Below are 22,041 nucleotides of genomic sequence, written 5' to 3' on the forward strand. Positions count from 1 at the left end.
AAGGAAGGGGAAGCTATTAACAGTGATAAAATGAAATTGAAAAAAGATGTTTTAGAGATGCGACCTCCACTTTTTTTGGCTAAGAGGAAAAAACCAACTCTTAAATAGTTGTCATACTCATCCATCCATTCCTATCAACACTGTCCCTTTGTCAGAGTTTTATGTCTTAACATTCTGACAACTTCTTAACAACTCTCTGCACTTAGTCTCTTTCCTCCAATTGTTCTCCAACCCTTCCTCCACTTATCTTTTACTAATTCCCCAGAAAAAAAAAACCTTGGAGAGCACAGCTGTAAGACATATAAGAATGGACTTTTTAAATGTTTTTCTTCAAAAATTTAAAGCCCAGAGTTTTTAACCTGACGTTCAAGGCTCATCAAAATTTGGCCCCAATTTCCATGAAATGTTTACATTGGTCACACTGCTCTCTCAATGCTCCCAGAAAATTCTATGCCTTTGCATATTAATTAGCTTTGTAATACTACTGCCTAACATACAAGGCTTGCCCAATTTTTCTCTATGTGCCCTATGCAAATCTCTCCCAATTTTCAAAGCCCAGCAATTTCTACCTCTTCCCTGAAACTTTTCTCTGCTATTCCAGGTACCAGTACTTTCATAGTTACTCTCTTCCTTCCTCTTCAAAACTCCTTGTAGCACTCAAGGTCTATTCTGTTCTACAAACATCAATACCACACATCTCATCTCTTCGTATACATGTCTCTACCGTAAGATAATAAAATCATCAAAAATTGGGACTACGTCAAACTTTTATTTGGGTTGCTTAAGATATCAATAGTTATGTTGTTATATATAATATGCATTCAATAGTCTGAGTACCTCCATACCACAGAAAACTAGCTTGTAGTATAAAAGAACAAACCATTGATACATACAACAACTTAGATGGATCTCAATCTCCTTCAGTCAATTTCAAAAGGTCACACACTGTATGATGCTATTTATACGAAATTCTTAAATGACAAAGTTACAGAGCTGGAAAACAGATTAGTGGCTGTCTAGGGTTAGGGATGATGGTGGGAAGGTGTCAGGTGTGACTTTATATAAAGGGATAGCACAAGGGAGAGCTTTGTGGTGATGAAACAGATCTGCATCTTGGCTGTGGTGGTGGTTACACAAATATACATGTGTAATAAATTGACATAAAACTATACACTCATAATGTATCAATGTCAAATTCCTGGTTCCAATATTATACTATAAATAAGATATAACCCCTGAGGAAATGGGTGAAGGATACATAGGACTTCTCTGTACTATCTTTGCAGCTTCCTGTGACTCTATAATTATTTCAAAATACAACATAAGAACAATATCCAACTTCATATTTATTTACTAAATATGTACATTTTCTATCTAATTTTATTCAACTTAAGGACAATCTATAATTACTGAAATAAAGTAGATTCCCAAAACCTATTTGTTAGAATCTAAAGACATCTTAGAGCTAAGTGGCATAAACAGCAATTGTCTCTGGATATGGGGGTTGGGAAGTAGAAGATGAGGGATGAGATGGAAGTTACATTTTCAACTATCTACTTTTGCAATGAGCAAATTTTAACCATGTCTATATTCTACTTTGAAAATTGTTTTTATTAAATAGGCTATCAAATAGTTTTTATAAAATACAAGGAATAAAGAATTATGATGTAACCTTTCTTAAGCACTCAATTTAAGAAAAAGAAAATAGTTACCATTAGCTTTCAAATCTCTTACATATCCCTTTCCATTTCTATTACATTCTTTCCCCCTTAGAGACGACTGGTATCCTAAAGTTTGTGTTTATCATTCCTTTGCTATTCTTTACAGTTTTACTGTGCTTATAACTCTAAAAAAATATAGTCTTTAATTTTGCAAGCTTTTGAACTGAATATAAATGGAATCTTACTGCATGCATTTTTCCATGAGTTGTCTTTTACCCCCCTACTCAACCTTATGGTACTGAAACTCATCCATGCTATTGTGTATAACTAATTCATTTATATCCACTGCTGTAGACTATTCCATATGAATATACCAAAATTTATCAAAGAGATCAATATCCAATGTGTATAAAAAGATGGTAGGACACTGGAAATGGAAAAATAGAGCATGTTTGAGATTATACATACATATGTACAGATACACACCACACAAAAACATTTACAAACATACAAAATACACATACAGTATATACCCAATTTGATGTAAAATATCAAATGTCAGAGAATTTGGTGATATTCCTATGCTTTGAAAGGCTCTCAGGGGCATAATGTCTCAATAATAAACTCCTTTGCTTGGATATAAGGCTAGGATTGATTGTTATATATAGTGACGATACCAGTACATGTGCCCATAAGACGTATACGAGTGTTTTGGTTACTCCACATTTTTGTCATGCAGGTTTTCTTTTTCAATAAACACACACACACACACAGTATTTTATAGTGTTCTTTTATTCTAAAAATTATAAGCCAAATAAAAATTACTGAAAATCTAAAAAATACTTATAGTCCCTACCTTACAGCACAATAAGTATTTCTAAAGTATCTAATTACACCTAGTAAGATACAATGTGACAATATGTAGCAAAAAATAAGAAATAGAAAACAAAAGCAAGAAAAAGAATTACATAAAAAAGAAAAATGAATGAAAAGTGTTTATGATTTGTAGAAACATAACTTTCAGAAAGCACAACTTACCTCTAATGTTGAAATTCCAACCTTTTCTGGAGACCTGTTAAGAAATAATAGCAAGGTGGTGTTGAATAGTGGAGGAGAGAAGGGAAATAATTCTACATACTTATTAAAGACAAGCCCACCTTTTCAAAAACATGTATTCTGTGATTGAAAAAAGTTCCTTTACATAGAGAAAATGTAGAAAACATAAAAAGTAGAGAAGAAAATTAAAGTGACTGATAATCTATGTAGCGATTTGAGTATGTATCTTTTGTCTTTCTACATATCTATATCTTTATGACATAATACTATAATAAGCAACTTTGTAAAGAAAATTTTGTGCTCCTCCATGATAAATTTCTTCAAACTTCTTTAGAAGTGGAACCGCAGTTCAAAAGTATACACAATTTTCAGCATTTTGAGACACTTTCAAATTGCCCTCCAGAACAGCTGTACCAATTTATACTCCCACTGCTCTGAGTGCATACCCCTGCCAAAAATGAGTGTTATTTTTAAATGTTTACAAATGTGATAGGCAAAAGTATGTCTCATTGTTGTCTGAATTTATACTTTTTTGATTTACAGTGTGGATGAAAAGTTTTGTGTGCATCAGACATTCACATTGCTTTTGAAGAGAAATGCCCGGTTTTGTTCATAGCTCATTTTTCTACTGGAACAGAACTCTATTCTTCATCACAGACCATTCTAGATACAAGAATTCTAAAAAGTAACTTTTCACCAATTATTTTCACATATCCCTGCCACATTTCTTTTCAAATAGGAACTGTTTAATATCTACTACAAAGCATAAAGGAGAGTCACACCCTTAAAGTTGCTTATTATATTTTAGGGCGAGGCAGTAAGGAACACTTTTAAATGATTATTATTAATATGCCATTCCTAATTTCTTTTTGTAAAATACAATGATCACAGATGATACAACTTTGTATTGAACGGCACCTTCAAGATCATCTAATCACACAGCCTCTTTTTACAGCTAAAGAAACTGAGGTGCTGAGAGATTAAGTGATTTTTCCCTAAAGTCATATATTTAGGGACAGAACCAAGAAAAGCATCGAGTCCTACCTACTACCATGCTCTTCACATGCCAAACTGAATAATCCATATTTGGTAGAGGAATCCTTGAGCTCTAATCAAGACTTGTGATAAAAAATTACTTTTGCCATTTAACAGAAAATGAACTCCTTTATTCAACAAACATTTAATGAATACCTACTATGTACCAGGAACTAGAGATAAGAAGATGAACAAGACACAATTCTAATTTAGGGAGTTTTTGAAGGCTTGTTTAAAACACAAAAAAGGTAGCTGTATAAAATAGTGCCCGCCATTTAATTGCAGTGCCTGGACAATATAATTTCATGGTAAGAAAGGACCATTTCCAGAAATAAAAAAAATTATATCCTCAATTATTTGGCTTCTCTGGCAAACCTATACTGCTGTGTAACAAAATCCTGTTTATCCAGCGGTGACTAGGACCAAGGGTATTCTGATTTAAAAAAACAAAAAACATTCCACACAAAGGATATCTAAAATAATACAAGTGCAATCAAAACAACAACAAAAACAAACCTTGAAGGGGCTCAAATTTCCATGGGCACATATTCTAAATGCCAATCAGGTAAAACAAAAATCACCTGCCATAGAGGCATAGAAGTAAAAGGAAATAAGATTCAAAAAAACATTAAGCTCCACATGAGGTAGAAAACGGAAGAAAAAAAATTTCTGCCTTCCCCATGACCGTCACTGTAAGAAATCTGACCAGGTATTTTAGATGTCTACCCAAACAAACAAAACAAAAAACAGACTAGGGAACCACATTTATTTTTTGTATGTGACTGGTTTCATAAAGCGCACTTTCTGGCTGTTGATTCACAGGATCTAAGTGATGGACTAATTGTTGACACACATAAGAAATATTCCAGATTGGTTCTGGTGGGGCTTTACACATAGCTGTGTACAAAGTATAAAGAGTAACTTATTACTTCCTTTTGAGAGACAAGAGGACACAGTGAAAAGGCCATGGGTTTTCAAGTAGATGAACCTTGATTGAATATTGTTTCTACCATTTACCTTATGTGTGATCATGATCAGGTTACTTTCTCCAGGCCTCAATCTCCTCCTCTGTAAAAGGAGGAGTGCATAGGCCTGCTACAAAGATTAAGTGAGACAGCACATGGAGCACACATAATAAATAGGTAGTTGTTTCTTCAGCAGCTTTGAATTGTTCCACTGAAACTCACAAATGATGAATTTCACTATGTTTCTCCAAGGCACTTTGGCAGTGTCAGCAGTGGGGCGCCCAAGACCAATTTCTGGAACACAGAAAAGATACCCTAAAGCCTATCAAGCTCCAGCCCACTTAACAAGGAACATGAAAAATGCCAAATTCTATTGAGCTGATGATTAACATGGGATCCTGCTTGCATTTTTGGTGATGTCATTAAACAAAAAAACTAATAACAAAAGATACTCCTGTTTGAAACATTTTAAATGTTAGAGTTGTAAAGGTCTTGGTAGATAGTAAAACATTACAGACTACCATAGCTTCTTCCAGTCTAAATAAGCCTACAATTGTCTTTAAAGAATCGGTGAGAACCGATTCTTTCGTCATACATTTTTGATCCATTTATAGAACATCAACATCTAGTAAAAAGCAAAAGCATTTCTCTAATTTGTAAAGTTGACTAAAATGATTTGTTATCATGTGTCAAGACGAGAAAAAAACAATGCATTTCACAGCAGGAAACAGTAAATCATTATTTAGTATTCCCACAGGAAGCACTCCTAGTAGCAGCCATGGCCATCAAGCAGGTGTCAAAAACTGTGCTAAGACTTGACTTGCTTTAGCTTCTTTAGTTGTCACAACTTTCCTATGAGACAGTGATGCTACCTCCCCTATCTTATACAACACAACTGAGGCCTGGGTCAGATGAGGTCATGTAAGTTGTACTGCCAGAATTTGACCCCAGGCAGGCTGACTCTAGGGCCCATTCTCTTAACTTCTTTGCAATATTGCCTCTTTTCAGGGTAAGGTCTTAAAAGATGACGGTTATGAAAATATTCCAAGTAGTGCTATGAATGAGCACCAAAGTAAAGGCAATTAACGGTGCTTCTTGGGTTTAACCAAACTGAGTAAGTCAAAGGCTCTGAATCCTGAATTCAGAGGCTCTGAATACAATTAAAACCTAATTGATTTGGCACTGCTAGGTAATAAAATAATGAAATGTTCCATAAATAAAATTTCCAGAAAGATGAAACTTCTCTTTGAGTGTCAAACTTCTGAAAGCAGTGTTTTAATTGTTTTTGAACTTCAAATTTCAAAAGCAGCCTGTAAATAAGTACAGGCTAAATCTTGTTGTTTCAGTAATCTCTTCCTTGAAAATACCTTCTTAAAGGCTATACAATTTTCCCTTTCTCACTGACTCAGAAAATTATCAAGTTCAAATACTACACTATATTTTAATACTCTAATGCCCTCCAGGAACCCTGAGGTGCAGGGGATTTACTTGCCTTCACACTAGAGGCCCCTAGACTGTATGTCTGGAATGCCTGTTTCGCAGTTTTGTATCTCCTTCCTCTATTAAGTGGTCACTTCTTAAAAATGGCCATGTGACTGCCTTTAAAAGCTTTCCACCCCCACTTCTAATTTTTGCTTCTGATCTGCATTGAGATGGGAAACCAGGTTTTTAAAAATGGAACTGCGTACTAAAGGAAGAATCCAGAGATTCTGGGCAAGTGTATCCCCATGAGAATTTTTGTACATGACTTTATTTTGGACTTTGGGGCACTTTTTTTATTGTTCAGAGGATGTTTTAAGTAATTATTTCTCATTCACAGCTGTATCAAAGAATTGTCACTACTAAAGAAGTAGCCACCAGATAAGTGAGGTGTCACTAATTTACAGTGTCCCTAGCCAACCACTCAACTCTTCTCTGTTACTCAGACTAACTTCAAAGTAGAGATAATAACATTATACTATTTCAGAGTGATTATCATCCTAAAGAAAACAGCTACAGACACACACTGCATAAGGAAGTTTTTGTCAATGAGGAGCTGCATATAGGATGGTGGTCCTGTAAGATTGTAACTGGAGCTGAAAATGTCCTATTGTAAGGTCCTCCTCAGCACAGCATCTGGGGTGATGCTGCTGCTGTAAGCAAACCCGCGGCACTGCCAGGCTTATTCAAGTATAGTTCATACAGTTATGTACAGTCCATAATACTCGATAATAAAATAACTGTCACTGCTTTGTTATTTATTATTTAGTATACTTTTGTCGTTGTTTTAGAGTGTACTCTTTCTACTTATGAAAAAAAGTTTGCTGTAAAACAGTAAAACAGCCTCTTACACCCAGTATTTACTGCATCTCTTGGTGGCATCATGTTCTTGTGTGTGATTTAATCTCGTGTTGTTTTGTACAGTGACGTGCTCTATAGGCTTGAACCACATAGCCTAGGTGTGCAGTAGGCTATTCCATCTAGGTGTGTGTAGGTGCACTCTATGATGTTCCCACAATGACAAAATCGCCTAACAATACATTTCTCAGAATACATCCCTGTCCTTAAGCGGCTAGAACTATATTCATATTCGAGTTTGGGAACAGGAGAAGTAGGGAACTGGAGGTCAAGAAAACTAAGTCCTACTCTTGGCTTTCACAACCAACTAGCTGCGAAACCTGTAAGCAAGGGTTTTAGAGTTCCTGTAATTTTAGGAAATTTTAAGACTCTTGATCAGTTTGGGAGTGAAGATGTTCATACCATGATTAATGATCTAAATTTTACACTGTCTGATTTTCTTAAATTCAAGAAAACATATATTATAGAAAATATGGACATAATCCAACACACACACACACACACACATAAATGTCCAGTAATACCTCAACACATCTACTTAACTAGAAAAATATTCTTTCAAAATTTTATGTAGATACTAAACTGAGCATATTAGATTCCTCCTTTTTACAGGCTGAGTAATTTTTTCATGAAAAAGTCCAAATGCCTACTATAATATAACTTTTATTACACCCCACACAAGTGAGGAATCTTGAAGGAAACTCTGAAATAACAGGTAGACATATTTAAGTATAGGTGGTATTCATGACTTTAAATAAAACCTAACAAACCAAAATGAGAACTTCAAAAGTCCATTTTTCATTTCAAAAAAATTTATCACAGGGTATTTTTTAAACAAATATTTTTGATGCATTTAAATATCTGATAAACAAAACGCTTAATTTAAACAATAAATGTGTTTATTACAAAGTTGAAGATATTTTTAACTTTAAAGGCCTAAACTTTATTATTTTTTTAAAAAACCCAAATGGTTTACAGATCAAATACTACGATTATTTTTAGTGTGGCTTCCACAGATTTTGAACATAAAAGCAATTTTCAGATTAGTACTTCACCAACTTTCAATACAAATAGACTATTTTAATTCATTATACCCTGCTTTCTATAAGAAAGTTATTTTCATCCACTCACTATGTTGAGTTTATACTAACAAAGATCATGTTTGAATATAAAATAATGTGTGACAGATGCTTTCTCCAGTCCTTATCTATTTAGCATTTTAAATTATAGGAGTTTTCCTTTTGCAGCTAGGGTATTTATGTTCAATACCAAGGCATTTTAATGTCTGCCTAAACTTTGACCTGATCCAGTGATAACCTTCAGATACCTGAGGCAAAATTTCATCAGAATAATAAGGTCATTACTCCCAAAGGTAAGTGCTCAGTCACTGGGATTTGAATCTAATGACAATAACTGCAATTTACCCAAAAGTTGCCCACCAAGTTTCCATAGGAAGCAAAATGTCAAATGCTTTATAAACTGACATAATACTTCAATCAATACAATTTCAGTGAAAGGTACAAATATGCAAGCAACACAACACTTTATTAACTCTCTTAGCTCAACTTTGGAACTTGCTAAACCTGAATCTCTAATTTAGTAATGTTGAGAACAGTATTCATTTACTTTATGGAAACAAAATCAATCCAACAGAAAATGCATAGCAATAGACTGTTTTTAAGAGATTTGGATGCAACATAACAACTTTTCTGTGAAAGGTGTTTGAAGTGAGTATACTACCTGTTGATGTTACTAGTGTGAAAGATTGGTAATTATTTTCAAAGTCCTAAAAGGATTTAAAAGAAAATGTCAGCAGGGAAGAATTATTTTTTTTCAGTGTTTGAAGAAAGCTTAAGAATCATTTAGAACAACAATCTCATTTCACATGTGAAGAAAATGAGGCCAAGAAAGATCACATTAATCCATTAACATTTACCTACGGCTTATCATGTATCAGCACAGTGCTAGGTAGGCGCTGGATGTAAATTAGTGAACACAGCAGACATGATCCCTGACCTCCAAAAGCTCATGCTAAGATTAAAGGCCTAATTAGAATTAGGACCCAAGTCTCTTTGTTGATTCCAACAACCCAAGCATCCTATAGATTTACCCTAGTAATTGTAATATTCCCTCATCGGTTTACATGGGTGCGTAGCCAGTCAAGTGAAATTGGCCATTTATTAAAGCCTTGATTATCTAGACGTACCACCACAAAATCCCAGGAAGGCTTGGGAGTCCCAGACACTGACTGGGCAACTTGACTTGACATCCATCTGGAAGTACCGTGTTTCCCTGAAAATAAGACCTCGCTGCACCATCAGCTCTAATGTGTCTTTTGGAGCAAAAATTAATATAAGACCCAATTTTATTTTAATATAGGACCGGGTCTTATGTAACATAACATAACATAACATAACATAACATAACATAACATAACATAACATAACATAACATAAAACACCGGGTCTCATATAAGACCAGGTCTTATATTAATTTTTGCTCCAAAAGACACATTAGAACTAATGGTCTGGCTAGGTCTTATTTTCAGGAAAACACGGTTGAAGGGCTGTAAGTTTAGCTACACAGTAAAAGAACATGAGCTGGAATCAGGAGATATGAGTTTTTTAGTCCTTAATCTACCAATAACGATTATATGACCACACAAAATATTATGGGGTATTTTCCCAACTTTTAATTAAGGCTATTTCAAACATATACAAAATTAGAATATTATGAACTCACATGTACAACATATTGACCATGTTTGATAATAATCAATTTCAATACTCCCCTGCCAGATCATTTTGAAGCAAATCTCTGAAATTATTTCATTTTTATCCAAAAAATTTCAGTATGTACCTAAAAAAGATTTCTCTTTAAGACATAACCACAGTACTATTATCAAATTTAAAAATTCCTTATTATACACAGTCAACATTTCCCAGATTGTCTCAATTTTCTTTTTTTTACAATTGGTTCATTTCAATCAATATCCAAATAAGGTCCATACAGGTTGACGTGTCTCTTTATTTTTTATTAGTTTCAGGTGCACAAGACAAAGTAATACTTAGACGTTTATCATTTATATCCCTCACACTGTGTGGACCCCCTGCCCCCCTCCACTATCCCTCTGAGACATGTCTCTTTAAATCAGTAGGTTCCTCTTGATCTTTTATTTCTTGCAGTTCATGTGTGAAGGAACTAGGTTGTTCATCCTGAAGATTTTTAGGCCAGCGAAACTATTCTGTATGACACTATAATGACGGATACATGTCATTATATCTTTGTCCAAATCCATAGGATGTACAACACCAAGAGTGAACCCTAAAGTAAACTACAGGCTTTGGGTGACTATGATGTGCCGATGTAGGTTCATCAAGTATAACAAATGTGCCCTCTGGTGGGGATGTTGATAGTGGGGGGAGTATATGGGAAATTTCTGTACCTGCCTCTCAATTTTGCTGTGAACCTAAAAACTGCTCTAAAAAAAGTCTTAAACAAACAGACAAAAGAAACTAGATTGTTCATCCTGTAAAATTCCTCATGATATGAATTTTGTTGATTGCATCTCCATGGTGACATGTTTTAAGAAGTATTTTAAATGAAAACTCACAAGATTAGAGGGATGGAATGGACACATATACAAGAAAAACTGCAAAAACCTACCAGAACAGTATCACAAAGACTGGTCTCAAAATGTGCTATGATTTTTTAAAAAATACTAGAGACAAAGCTTTTATTTCAATTTATTTTCAGAACAAGAAAGTGTAGGTCTGCTCATATGTGGGTAAATAGTATAATGTAAAAGACTGCTTAAATTCTTTTCAAGTAAGATTACTGACAGTCAAACCAGACAGGGAAAAACAAAGTGTAAGAATAAGGAAATTGAATCCCAAAGCATTCAAGGAGATAAAAATACCTAGCTAATCTAAATGAGTTCAGTTCTCCTGTCCCACACAAATTATATCCCAGCATACTCTGAGAATTTAGAGCTCAATCCCTATCAAAAACCTTTGAAGAATAAAGGAAGATGGAAGAGCATTAAGTAAAATACCATAATAGTCAACACAAGGAAATCAGGTAGATGCTACAAACTATAAACGGATTTGCTTGATATCAATCCCAAGCAAAGTTCTTAAGCACATTATTAAATGGTTTAAGGGCCCTAGCCATACGGGTAAAGACATTCATTAAGAGTCAGTAAGCATTCACAGAAAGCAAATCATGCAAGATTAACGTAATTTACTTTTTCTATAGGGTTACTGGCCTAAAATATAAAGAGAATACTGTACACATGCAAAAAATATGGATTTAAGCACTAAATTTTATAATTCTCTCATAATGAGAAAATTATAGACAAGAGATGCAGACTAAAATATACTTAGGTGGGTATGTAACAGGTGTAACATTATCCAAGGTGTGCTGATTAACAAATCAATGAAAAACCATTAAGGAAATATCAAATATTTCCTCTTGTGCTCTATCCTATTTGATGTTCTTATGAATGTCTTGAATGAGAACACCGATGAAATAGCTATCAAATTTGCAGATGACACAAAAGGTGGGATAGGGAACACAAAAAGTTGCAATAGGGACAAGGCTGGCAGGATCCAAAATATTTCAACAGGTTGGAACAATGGGCCAAACCCTAACAGAATACACTGAAGTAGGATAAGTGTAGAATGCATGATTGGGGAGATATGACTTAATAGCAAATCGTGTGCAAACATTTAGGTATTTTTGTTGCTTGCTCAGAGTAATAAAGCCTGTGATATGGCTGCTCAGAGAGCTATTGTGATCTTAGGCTGAATTAACAGAACTATTATGTCCAGGGCAAGGGGAGTGGTACATTCTATTCTACTTCTCACTGATAAGAGCACTCTTAAGAATACTGTGTACCATTGGGATACCACATTTAAAAAGAACACTGATAAAATAGAACATACCCAAAAGAGAGAAACCAGTTTGGTGAATGTTCTAGAAGCTCAGTAGACTACATAACAAACTAAGGATGGTGAACATGGAGAAGAAAAGGAAGAAATGAATGCCTTGACCTTTGAATTTTTGATTTTTTCGGAAAGTATAGGCAGTGAAATTTTGCATATAGGCTAATTTTCTTATTTAAGTCTATGTTTTAACTTTTAAACTGTTATTCTGTACTTAATATGTACAAAAGAGTACATGTAGCATATACATGTAACTATAAAGCATAATAAAGTGAACTGTGGCTCATCATGAAACCTGAGAATAAGAATAGCATCAAAAGCAGTGCAGCTACTGTGTGCTGTATTCCACCTGCTGCCTTTCTTTTAGAGGGAACCACTAGCCGAGATTTAACTTCCTGTTCCCTTACCTTCTCATTTTTAAAATGTAATATATCCCTAAATAATATACTGTTAAGTTTTGCTATTTCTGAGCTTTGTTTTCACTGATGTACTTTCAAATAAAAAAGTGTTGGACTCTACAAGCAACATTGCACTGAAAAATCTTGGTATTTCTGTCAGAGAAAAGGCTACCCGTGGTACTGCACACTCTAGCTGTATCTCAGTCTCATAACTCTGCCCATAACCACCAGTCTCCTTCTGCTTCTCCCCCACCTAGCGTTGCCACATCTAGCAACTACAAATACAGGCTGCCCAGTTAAATTCCAATTTCAGATAAATAAATTTTCAGTATGTGTATCTACAATTGGAATTGAACTGGGAGTCCTGTATTTTATCTGGCAACTCTACTCCAGCCTCAAGTTAATTAGGTGGACAATTTATCCTATGATCTGTTAGTGTGTGATAAAAGGACAAAGTTGGAAGAGTTGCATGGCCAATGTCACAGTATAAATATTCATCTAAGTATTCAATAGCATTCACTGACTGGGAAAAAGTTTTGTACATGTGTGAATTCTGTCAAAGATTTTCCAGATAGCGTATTAAGTGCATATGCCCAAATGCAAATACTGGTATATATGCTATTATGTCATTTCTCAAAAACAATCACTGACGAGTAGAAAGGTGTATTAACAGTTTCATTATTTTGGCTTATCTTGTCCCCCACACACACAAAAAAAGAGGATGGCCACTTTAACAAACTGACAAAATCTCTAGGTACATAAACTGACTTATAACCACTATTTAGGAAAATATTTATATCACTTTAAAAATTACCCTCAGTTAACATGTTCAAAATGAGATTAACCTATATAGGTCAAATGAACATCAACAGCCAACTTTCTAGATAAATATCAATTAAAATTATGTTGTCATTAAAAAGGAATTCAGCTACTATATATACAAAGTCATTTTAGGACACTCTTCACTTTACGAAAAAGATATTAGAAATACTTCAGATACATTATTTCTTTATCAGTCAAAAATCTTATAAGCTTGTAATATGAAATAGAATTTGCTTCTTAATTCTCTCAATACATACTCTCAACATCCTCCCACAACCTTAACTGAAGCACTAATAGCTCCTAGATTTGAATGTCAATCAATACAAGTGTGTACTAAGAACCCATATAGATTAGATTCCCTAAATAGAAGCTAGTTGCATTGCCATGCCTGGCTTATTGCAAAACCCGTGATTTGAAATCAGGTATTGACATGGCAGTAAGAGTCTAACTTGGCTTTTCAGAACTTCAGCAAGTGATTTCTCTCCAGGCAATCATTAGATCACCTTTTCCAATTTTAAACTCAAATCTTCATCACTCATATGTTTTAGGTCATCAGGACTTTGAAATCATGGTGTTAAGTGTTTTAGTCAACTTTTAAAAAGAACACTGAATTTCTGTGGTTTCAAAGAGCTAAATCCTATCTCTAGTTTCTCACCCCTTAGCTATAGACAGATCTTTCTGCCTTTTGGGTTTGGTGTTTCTTTACCTCTTATCTCCCGGTTATCTGAAAAACAAACAAACACACTTGTAAGCCTTCTGAAAATAGGGAGGAAGGAGTATGCAGACTGAACCTTTGACACCTGCTTCATAGTCAACTAAACAACCAGGAACTCAAAAACCCACCTCCTAAAGCAAGCAAATAAAATGAGTGATCTCACACTTAACATTCCCATCTCCAGACTTCTCATTATACTGTGTGCAAAGAGTATACAAAAAGAATTGGGCAACACACAGAGAAAAATGGACTGACAAAGTCTTTTTCTGTCAGTAAGAAGACTCCCCCTTTTTTAGGCTCTACTGAAATAAGGTGGTTGGTTCTGAAGAAGCTGCCTGTCAGGTTGCAAAATTCCTAATAGTCTTCTAAAGAGGAAAAAAGGAGCAATGGCATGGAAGGAGGGAATACAGAGTGAGTCAGCTAGAATAAAGCTGGTGGCTGGGGGAAACATTTTTCTCATAGGAAGGTGACTACAAAGGGCTTAACAGAGAATTACCCTATAGCCTAATTTTGTTTTTATCCCCCTCTTCTTTTTGCCTTTGCCATCAGGAAAATATTATATAAAAGTAACATGAGCTTAAGCAGCATAAACTGAATCAGGCAGAGTAAAGAACAGCTTGCCTGTACCAAGAAGGTACTGAGATTCTGAGGTCCTTGAGGTGAACAGGATATGAGCATAGATAAGGCCTTAGCAGTCATTAAAGTAAACAGGTAATTAAAGGGTTTTGCTTTCTGAAACCCAGCAAACTGAAATAGGAAGATCTGATGGCAAACTAAAACCAACACAAAAGTGCTAAATCTAAATTAGGAATCAGAAGGGTTCTGGTGCTCAGAAAACAGACATGAAGATTCATGTGGGCTGCTGTGTGTCGCCAGCGAGAGCTGCTGTGAGTGGCCAACTCACCACCTGCGACCCACTGACTCAGCCAGAGGGAGCACAAGGCTCATAATACCAGCATGGGCCAGGGAGCTGTGTCCTACACAACTAGGCTGAGAAACAACGGCTTGAACTGGAGTGGGGGGGTGAGAGGCAGAAGAAGGGGGGGGAAAAAGTAAATGCCAGTAACTTCTAAGATCACACCATATAAAAATTAGAGCTCTAAAGAACCTGTCACAACTCCCCATTCTTAAAAAATTTAAATAAATCAATTTCATTATCAGTAAACTGATTCTTCTTCAGATTTTGAGATTCTTTGCTTTTCTCCTTCAGGGTTCACTGCTCCTTACTAAACATGGGCAGAAGAACAAAAATCAAACCAAATGACTAATTTTGTTTTTTAAATTAAAAAAATGACTGTTATCTGATAAAAGGGTTGATGGGAAAGGTAGTTGTAAACCAATGACTGAACTGAGGTTTTGGTATATCTGGTAGCTTTTAATTATTCATGTTCTCCCTCAATATCATGAATAATAGAAAACTGAACATATTTCAGTAAGATTTAATATTAAGCACTTTGTTTTATAAATGTTACTGATATGCTTTATGTATTTGAATTTCTACTTCTGTAATCTTTAATATGTCTGTAATGAAATATGTATTAAAGACTTGATATTCTAGAAAAATATCAAATTACCTAGAATGCTTACCTACATAAAATATTCTGTAGGCCCTCTTTATTATTTATTATAAAAAAATTACTCAATTTTATTTACAACTTAAACAGCAATTACTGATAACGTGATTTTTCTAATTACCTACCTAGTATGAAGGCATTTTTCCCATTAATTTGACAGTTAATAGAATTTTGATTAGGTGGAAAATATTAATAACTACCATATGCATTCATTGTCATGGCTAGAAAACACCTTCGAGGACAAGGAAAAAAAAGAAAGGAACACTGTGTTTCCAATTAGTGGCTCACAGCCAAAATATGAATCAGTTATACCAAAAAGCAAAAAAAAAAACAGGAAAAACCAAACAGTGTGGCCTAACTGAGTAACTGACAACAATCTACAAAACAACTATAGAAAAAAAATTGAAATCAAGACTTTTTCATGAGGAACAGAAGCCCAAATACACAGTGGCTCACATCTTGAGGGGTTTTCCCTTAGGAACAAAGAACATATCCTTTGAAATGCAGTTAGCAGTGCCTGGAATTCTAACTCTTCCAGTAGCAAGGTCATTTCCTGACCTACCTACCGTACCATAATCAATTCCGTCATAGTTTTAAGAAGAGCATAAAAAAACACTTTTATTATTTTAAACAGTAAATTGTACATTCCTAAATGGCAGAAGAGTTAACCTCATCGTTCTAATAATTGACATTTAAAATATCACCAGTGTTTATAGCTTAGAAAAGGAAAGTATAGGGAAGACTCTGATGTTTTACATCTTCACTCAAAATCATCATTTAATTATCACAAATTAGTGAAGTTGCACTTTTGTTAGCTGTCCCTTATCCACCCTGAGCTAAGTTTCCTTATTTGTAAAATTAGGATAATAATTGTCCTACCTATCTCACAGAAATTGTCCTTCTATCTCATAGAACTGCAGAATAATCAGAAGAGATAAAGTGAATAAAAGTTCCTTGAAAATTAATGCCCGCTATTACTTGACAGTATGGCATTATATAATTCGTTTATGTAACAACATGTAGGACTATAATACTTCTTTCTTATTGTGAATACATTATCCCTGGGGAAAAAGCTGATAACTTTGGAATTGATACGGAATTGATAAGACTGCTGGATAACTGGCAACATCTCCCAAGGCTTCACTGTTAACATTTAATATTTACTGAGTACAGGATGTCCCCAAGTTGCAAAGGACCCATAAATATAAATCTAAACTATTATCCTTGCCTCAGCCCATTCCCATTTCCTCCCTCTTCACTCTTACAGGAAGTGTGTGTGTGTGTGTGTGTGTGTGTGTGTGCGCGCGCGCGTGTGTGTGTGCGCGCGCGCGCGAAGTTGAGGGGCGGGATTTGAGAGAACCAGGAAGCTCCAAAGTAGAAGAAATTGTGAGGAGAAGTGAAACACCACAGAGTATACCTGCCTACAAACCATCCCTATCACCACTTAACTCTTTCATCATTTGTATACATCAACTGTGGACATCTCTCTATCCTGGGAAATAAAAGTAAAGGTCAAAAGTCAACAGCCAAGAGCAGTGACTGGGACAAAATCAGGATAGTAAAGTTCACTTAAAGGAAAACAGACTGATCTCAGTCGTCATTAATCTCTAAAGTCAATCCAATAAAGATAAAATATTAATTACAAAATACCGGCAAACCTACTCTTTCACTCAAAAAGGTACTAGTTTTATCAAGCTACCTATTTATTCTGTTCACCTATCTTTCACTGACCCAATAACCTAACCCCACCTATGATGCTAACCAATCCCATTTATTAATCCATCCACCACATTCAATGTAAGGAATCTTTCCCTTTGTCATGCAGGGTATCATACAGGGCTCTAGTCCCGCTCCCCACATAAGAACGCAGGACATGGTGAGGCCAAAAAGGAACATCCACGGAGCCATAGATAGGGGAGTCATACCACTATAGTCTTGCTGGTGGATAGGTTGGAGACACAGGAAGCAGCAGTCACACTATCGGCAACCTGCCGTCCACTTCTCTGCCAACCAACCAACCCCACTTGTTAACCGCAGTCCGCTCCTGCTAGCTCAGCCACCATTTTCTTGCTAGCCCCCATTTTCTGCTTGCATGGGCACAGCAGTTATATTAGTGGCCAACGACTCACTGGTTACAGCTGACAGCCAACGAGCCACAGCTGATGGCCATCCAGTCACAGTTGATAGCCGTTTACTACCCGAGTGAGGACCTTTCTATGCGAGGGTGAGAGCCTGGAAACTGCACTCCTGGCTCTGTCCCCACACCTTTACTCCTTCCCAAAGACCCTCCCATTATATTTCATCCATCACTGTCCCTTATCAGTTGAAAAGGACAATAAATAATGCTAGAAAATCTTTGCACTAATAACATTGGGTAAGCTAGGAAGGAGAAAGCTGGGGATGAATGGGGTGGAAATGGGGCTGGGGAAAATGGTCAGACCTCCAGCCATGTCAATTTCACATGGGTAAATGTACTTTAAAATAGAGCTTTTTAAAAACACATACAAATTAATACTACTGCTACCGTGTGTTATGTGGGTACTGTGTTGGAACAACAGCGACTCGCAATCAAGGTGCTTACATGTTCTCGATGGCGGCCGGTCAAGACACAAAAGCAAACATCTGCCAGTTCCACTACATGGTGGTACGTTCCCAAGCAAACAGTCAAGCGGTCCATTAAATCAGGTATGGAAGGCAATTCCCCATAGTCCATAGTCATTCACCAGGGCTGTCCTGGGGGTGAGGGACGACCCTGACTTCACCCTCAGCTCCCATGGAGGACTCAGCAAGCGTTTCCTTCTGGGACTACAAGTCCTGCATCTGGGCCACCTCAGCAAGAACTTCCCAGCCCACAGGGCCGCAAGGACCTTCGCTTTCTCCCGCCTCTGCTGGTTGGGGAACCGTAGGCATCTTCCCACCCCTCCACGGGGGTCCAGCTCTCCGGCAGCTGCTCCTCCTGGTCTTCCTGAGACTGTTCATACGCACAAACTGCTCCACTGCCCTTCGGAGAATTTTGGCTGGCACCGTATCCTGCTCGCTGTGCCATGTGTCATGCGAGGTGTCACACGGGGTCTCTGGTCCCGCTCCCCACATAAGAACGCAGGACATTATGAGACCAAAAAGGAACACCCACGGAGCCACAGATAGGGGAGTCATACCACTATATTCTCGCTAGCGGCATCTGCCTCTCTGCAATTCGCAATCCACAATCTGCTCTTGCTAGCCCCCATGTGCTGCTAGCGTAGCCACAGCAGTTAAATTAGTGGTCATGGCTCACTAGTTACAGCTGACAGCCAACTAGCCACAGCTGATGGCCATCCAATCACAGTTGATGGTCATTGCTACCCGAGTTTGCATCTTTCCATGTGAGGGTGACAGCCTGGAAACTGCACTCCTGGCTCTTTCCCCACACCGTGTTTCCCCAAAAATAAGACCTAGCCAGACAATCAGCTCTAGTGTCTTTTGGAGCAAAAATTAATATAAGACCTGGTCTTGTTTTACTATAATATAAGACCAGGTCTTATTTTACTATAAGACTGGATATAATATAATACCCTGTCTTACATTAATTTTTGCTCCAAAAGACACATTGAGCAGATTGTCCGGCTGGGTCTTATTTTCAGGGAAACACGGTAATAACCAGAAAGATGAATCGCTCAGTCTCCCAATTTAAATAAAGACTTTCAAGTTAAAAGAGGGCTATGGATATTAAGTTCATCCATGGCAAGTCTTTCCAATTCAAGAGCAGTGCCAGAAAGAACACTCCCACCTCTTCTCTTGAGCCTACGTAATAATAACCAGGATGCCTGCTTCTGAGAAAGTGGGTTTGAATAAAACTCTACATTCTATTTATTGGTTCTCTACAAAACTTGACCTGTGGTTCATAAGATTGCCCATGGTTCAATGAGTTTGTACTAAGAGAGTCTATTACAATTAGTAGTAGTGGTCAAGTAGGTCTTACACACGTAGGCTTGCTCTGTACAGGCTGCCAACCAGGAAATATTGTTAAAGTTCCAAAACTTTTATGTTTCACCCTTGGCCATTCTTTAAAAACAAAAAAAGTTATTCTTCCCCGCCCCCTCTTCTTTTCAAAAATTTTAAGGATTAGGGCCCCATGGAAAAAGTAAAACTTTTTCTACTTTTAAGTCTATCTGTGCAATTAAAATTAAGTTCTGCTCGGGGGATTATCAGAATTTAACCACAGTTTTGAATAGGATACACTAGTCTTAAAATGATACCCTTCAAATTACAATTTCAATAAAAATTTAAGCCAGGAAGATTTAATTGAATCATTTCAAAAATTTACCAGCTTACTACATAATCTTCTAATTCAGAACGATAAACACTTTTTGAAAAGTACACAAAATATCTTAAGACTAAAATTCTACTTTGATTTTTAAAAAGATATTACTTACATTGTTATGTACGAAAATGGCTACCAATATCCACTAAATCATTAAGATTAACCACCTCCATCAGTTAACCAAGAGACTCATTATGCATATTTAGAAGTTATTACTGTACTATACAATATTAAGCATGAGCACCAAAATCAAACACTAATACAAACACTAACATGTAAATTAACCGTTTATATATCCTACTTCTTCAATATTTTTATTTTCATCAAGACATGTAAACGTGTATAATTTAAAACTTTTAATAACATGAATTCTGAAGTTTTTTAAGAACTAAAAAGATATGTCAAATAGATAGAAAGACTTATAATAAAGACCCATACAACTATTCAGTCTTAACTTTTTTCCCTGTTTATTCAAAAGCTGCAAAAGAAAGATAATAACCTTTCCTATTAAATTTCTAAACAGTTTTCTCAAATTAGAATGAATTAATCTGAAGGCCAAACATTCTTTCTACAACCTACAGAAATAATTTTTGTTAGAAATCAGATTATTTATTTGGTAGTTGCTGATGAATCAAGGTGCTTTTAAGTCACTTCAGCTAGTTTGTGATGATAGTCTAAAATCACATCTGCAAATATATTTCTTAAATGGTCACTTGTGATCTTGAAATTTATTCTCGCTGATATAACAAAGGGGTGGCCATTGAATGCCACAGATGCAATGCATTCAGTCTTCTAGACAATGACTAACAATGCAACTCAGAAAATTAGTATGAGGAAATTGTTTCCTAAACGTGTTCTTGTTCAATTCTGTATGTTTAAAAATGTTTGAAGACAAAAAGGTTTTGTGGACTTAAAACCAATTGACCCTGATGGAATGCCAAACTAAACTGCCAGACAGCTGCAGCTGGTAATAAAATGCTAATGTAAGACCTGAAGAGTTTAGCAGAACCTGATTATATGGCAATCCTCCTATCTGAGAGAAGACAAAAGAGCTAGAAGAATAACTGACAGGCTGGTCGCTATAGTAACCAAAATAAATTTGTATACTGACTGGGGAAAAACACTGGCGTTTCCATCAGATATGAGGCCCACATTATGTCTTACATGCTTATTCCTCAATTTTGAATCATTGGATGACAGACTAATACAAAGACTACTCAGTTTGCAATAAGGGAATAAATACAGTTCTGCTCTGAAGCGTAAGGAAAACACCCAATTAAAGGTTTAGCTGGTTAGCAGAGTAACATTTGACATCTAGAGGGGAATACACCTTGTGAAAGTTTGTAGAAATCAGCTTAGCTCTGGGTAGAAAACAAAAATGGAGGTTAATTATTAATTCAAGTTAAATATCAGGAGGACATCATAAAGCACCTATATTTTTTGACACTTTAAATTTTTTTGGAGGTATTTCTTATGGACTATTAATCTCTTACAGAAAGGGTTATTTAATACACACTGTGCACGCATATATCTAAAACAATACTAAATGGTGTGATTTGTCTTATCTCAGCTATCCGTAACCTGGGAAGCAGCTTTCCAACCTGCTCTCTACACGGGCTGCTAAGGCTACCTTCATTGCCTACACTTCCATCACCTCCAGCCCCATCACCCCGCCTTTCCTCCACCTGCACCACCCCATAAGTAATTAGCACAATTGCAGGCAGAGTAGGAGGAAACAAACAGCCCCATCAAGGGGCTTCCCAGGCAAATTCACCTGACTTTGTCAAAGTTAAAACAATGAACTGAAGAGAACACATGGATTGCTGTGTAATGTACAGGTTATAAAATAAATCTCAAATACCAACAATTAGAAATTGTGTTTTTTTTGTTCTGTAGGACCACCACTGAATTGTCAACATCCTAAAACAAACGAGGTTTTTAACATTTTAAAAATAAAATTTTATCTACCCTATTTTATGCAGTTTATCCCAAGAAAAGAACGAAGTTTTCAATTTACAGGAGTTTGTACAGATTCAAATTGAGCCCCCAAATTGCCATACTACTGAGACTGTCCTACCTCCAGAAGTCACCAATTGACATTTGGAGGGCACTAAATTTGGAACTTGAACTAATTAATATGTAGGCTCCCCCCTTTAATAGGATACACAGGTGTGATAACACAGCATTTACAGATATTAACATATTTCGATCAATTCGCAAAGCCACCAG

General features: G+C 36.1%; 1 protein-coding gene across 1 annotated transcript in view; it reads right to left on the reverse strand.

The window, feature by feature from the left end:
- The window catches only part of WDR44 (WD repeat domain 44), an 81,232-nt gene that overhangs the window by 53,939 nt on the left and 5,252 nt on the right, over positions 1 to 22,041 (reverse strand). The window contains exon 2 of the mRNA XM_081042235.1: positions 2,700 to 2,733. Coding sequence (XP_080898361.1) covers positions 2,700 to 2,733 — 34 coding nt within the window. The remainder of the gene's footprint in view (positions 1 to 2,699; positions 2,734 to 22,041) is intronic.

Source organism: Rhinolophus hipposideros (genome assembly GCF_964194185.1).
Source record: "Rhinolophus hipposideros genome assembly, chromosome: X".
Lineage (NCBI taxonomy): Eukaryota > Metazoa > Chordata > Mammalia > Chiroptera > Rhinolophidae > Rhinolophus > Rhinolophus hipposideros.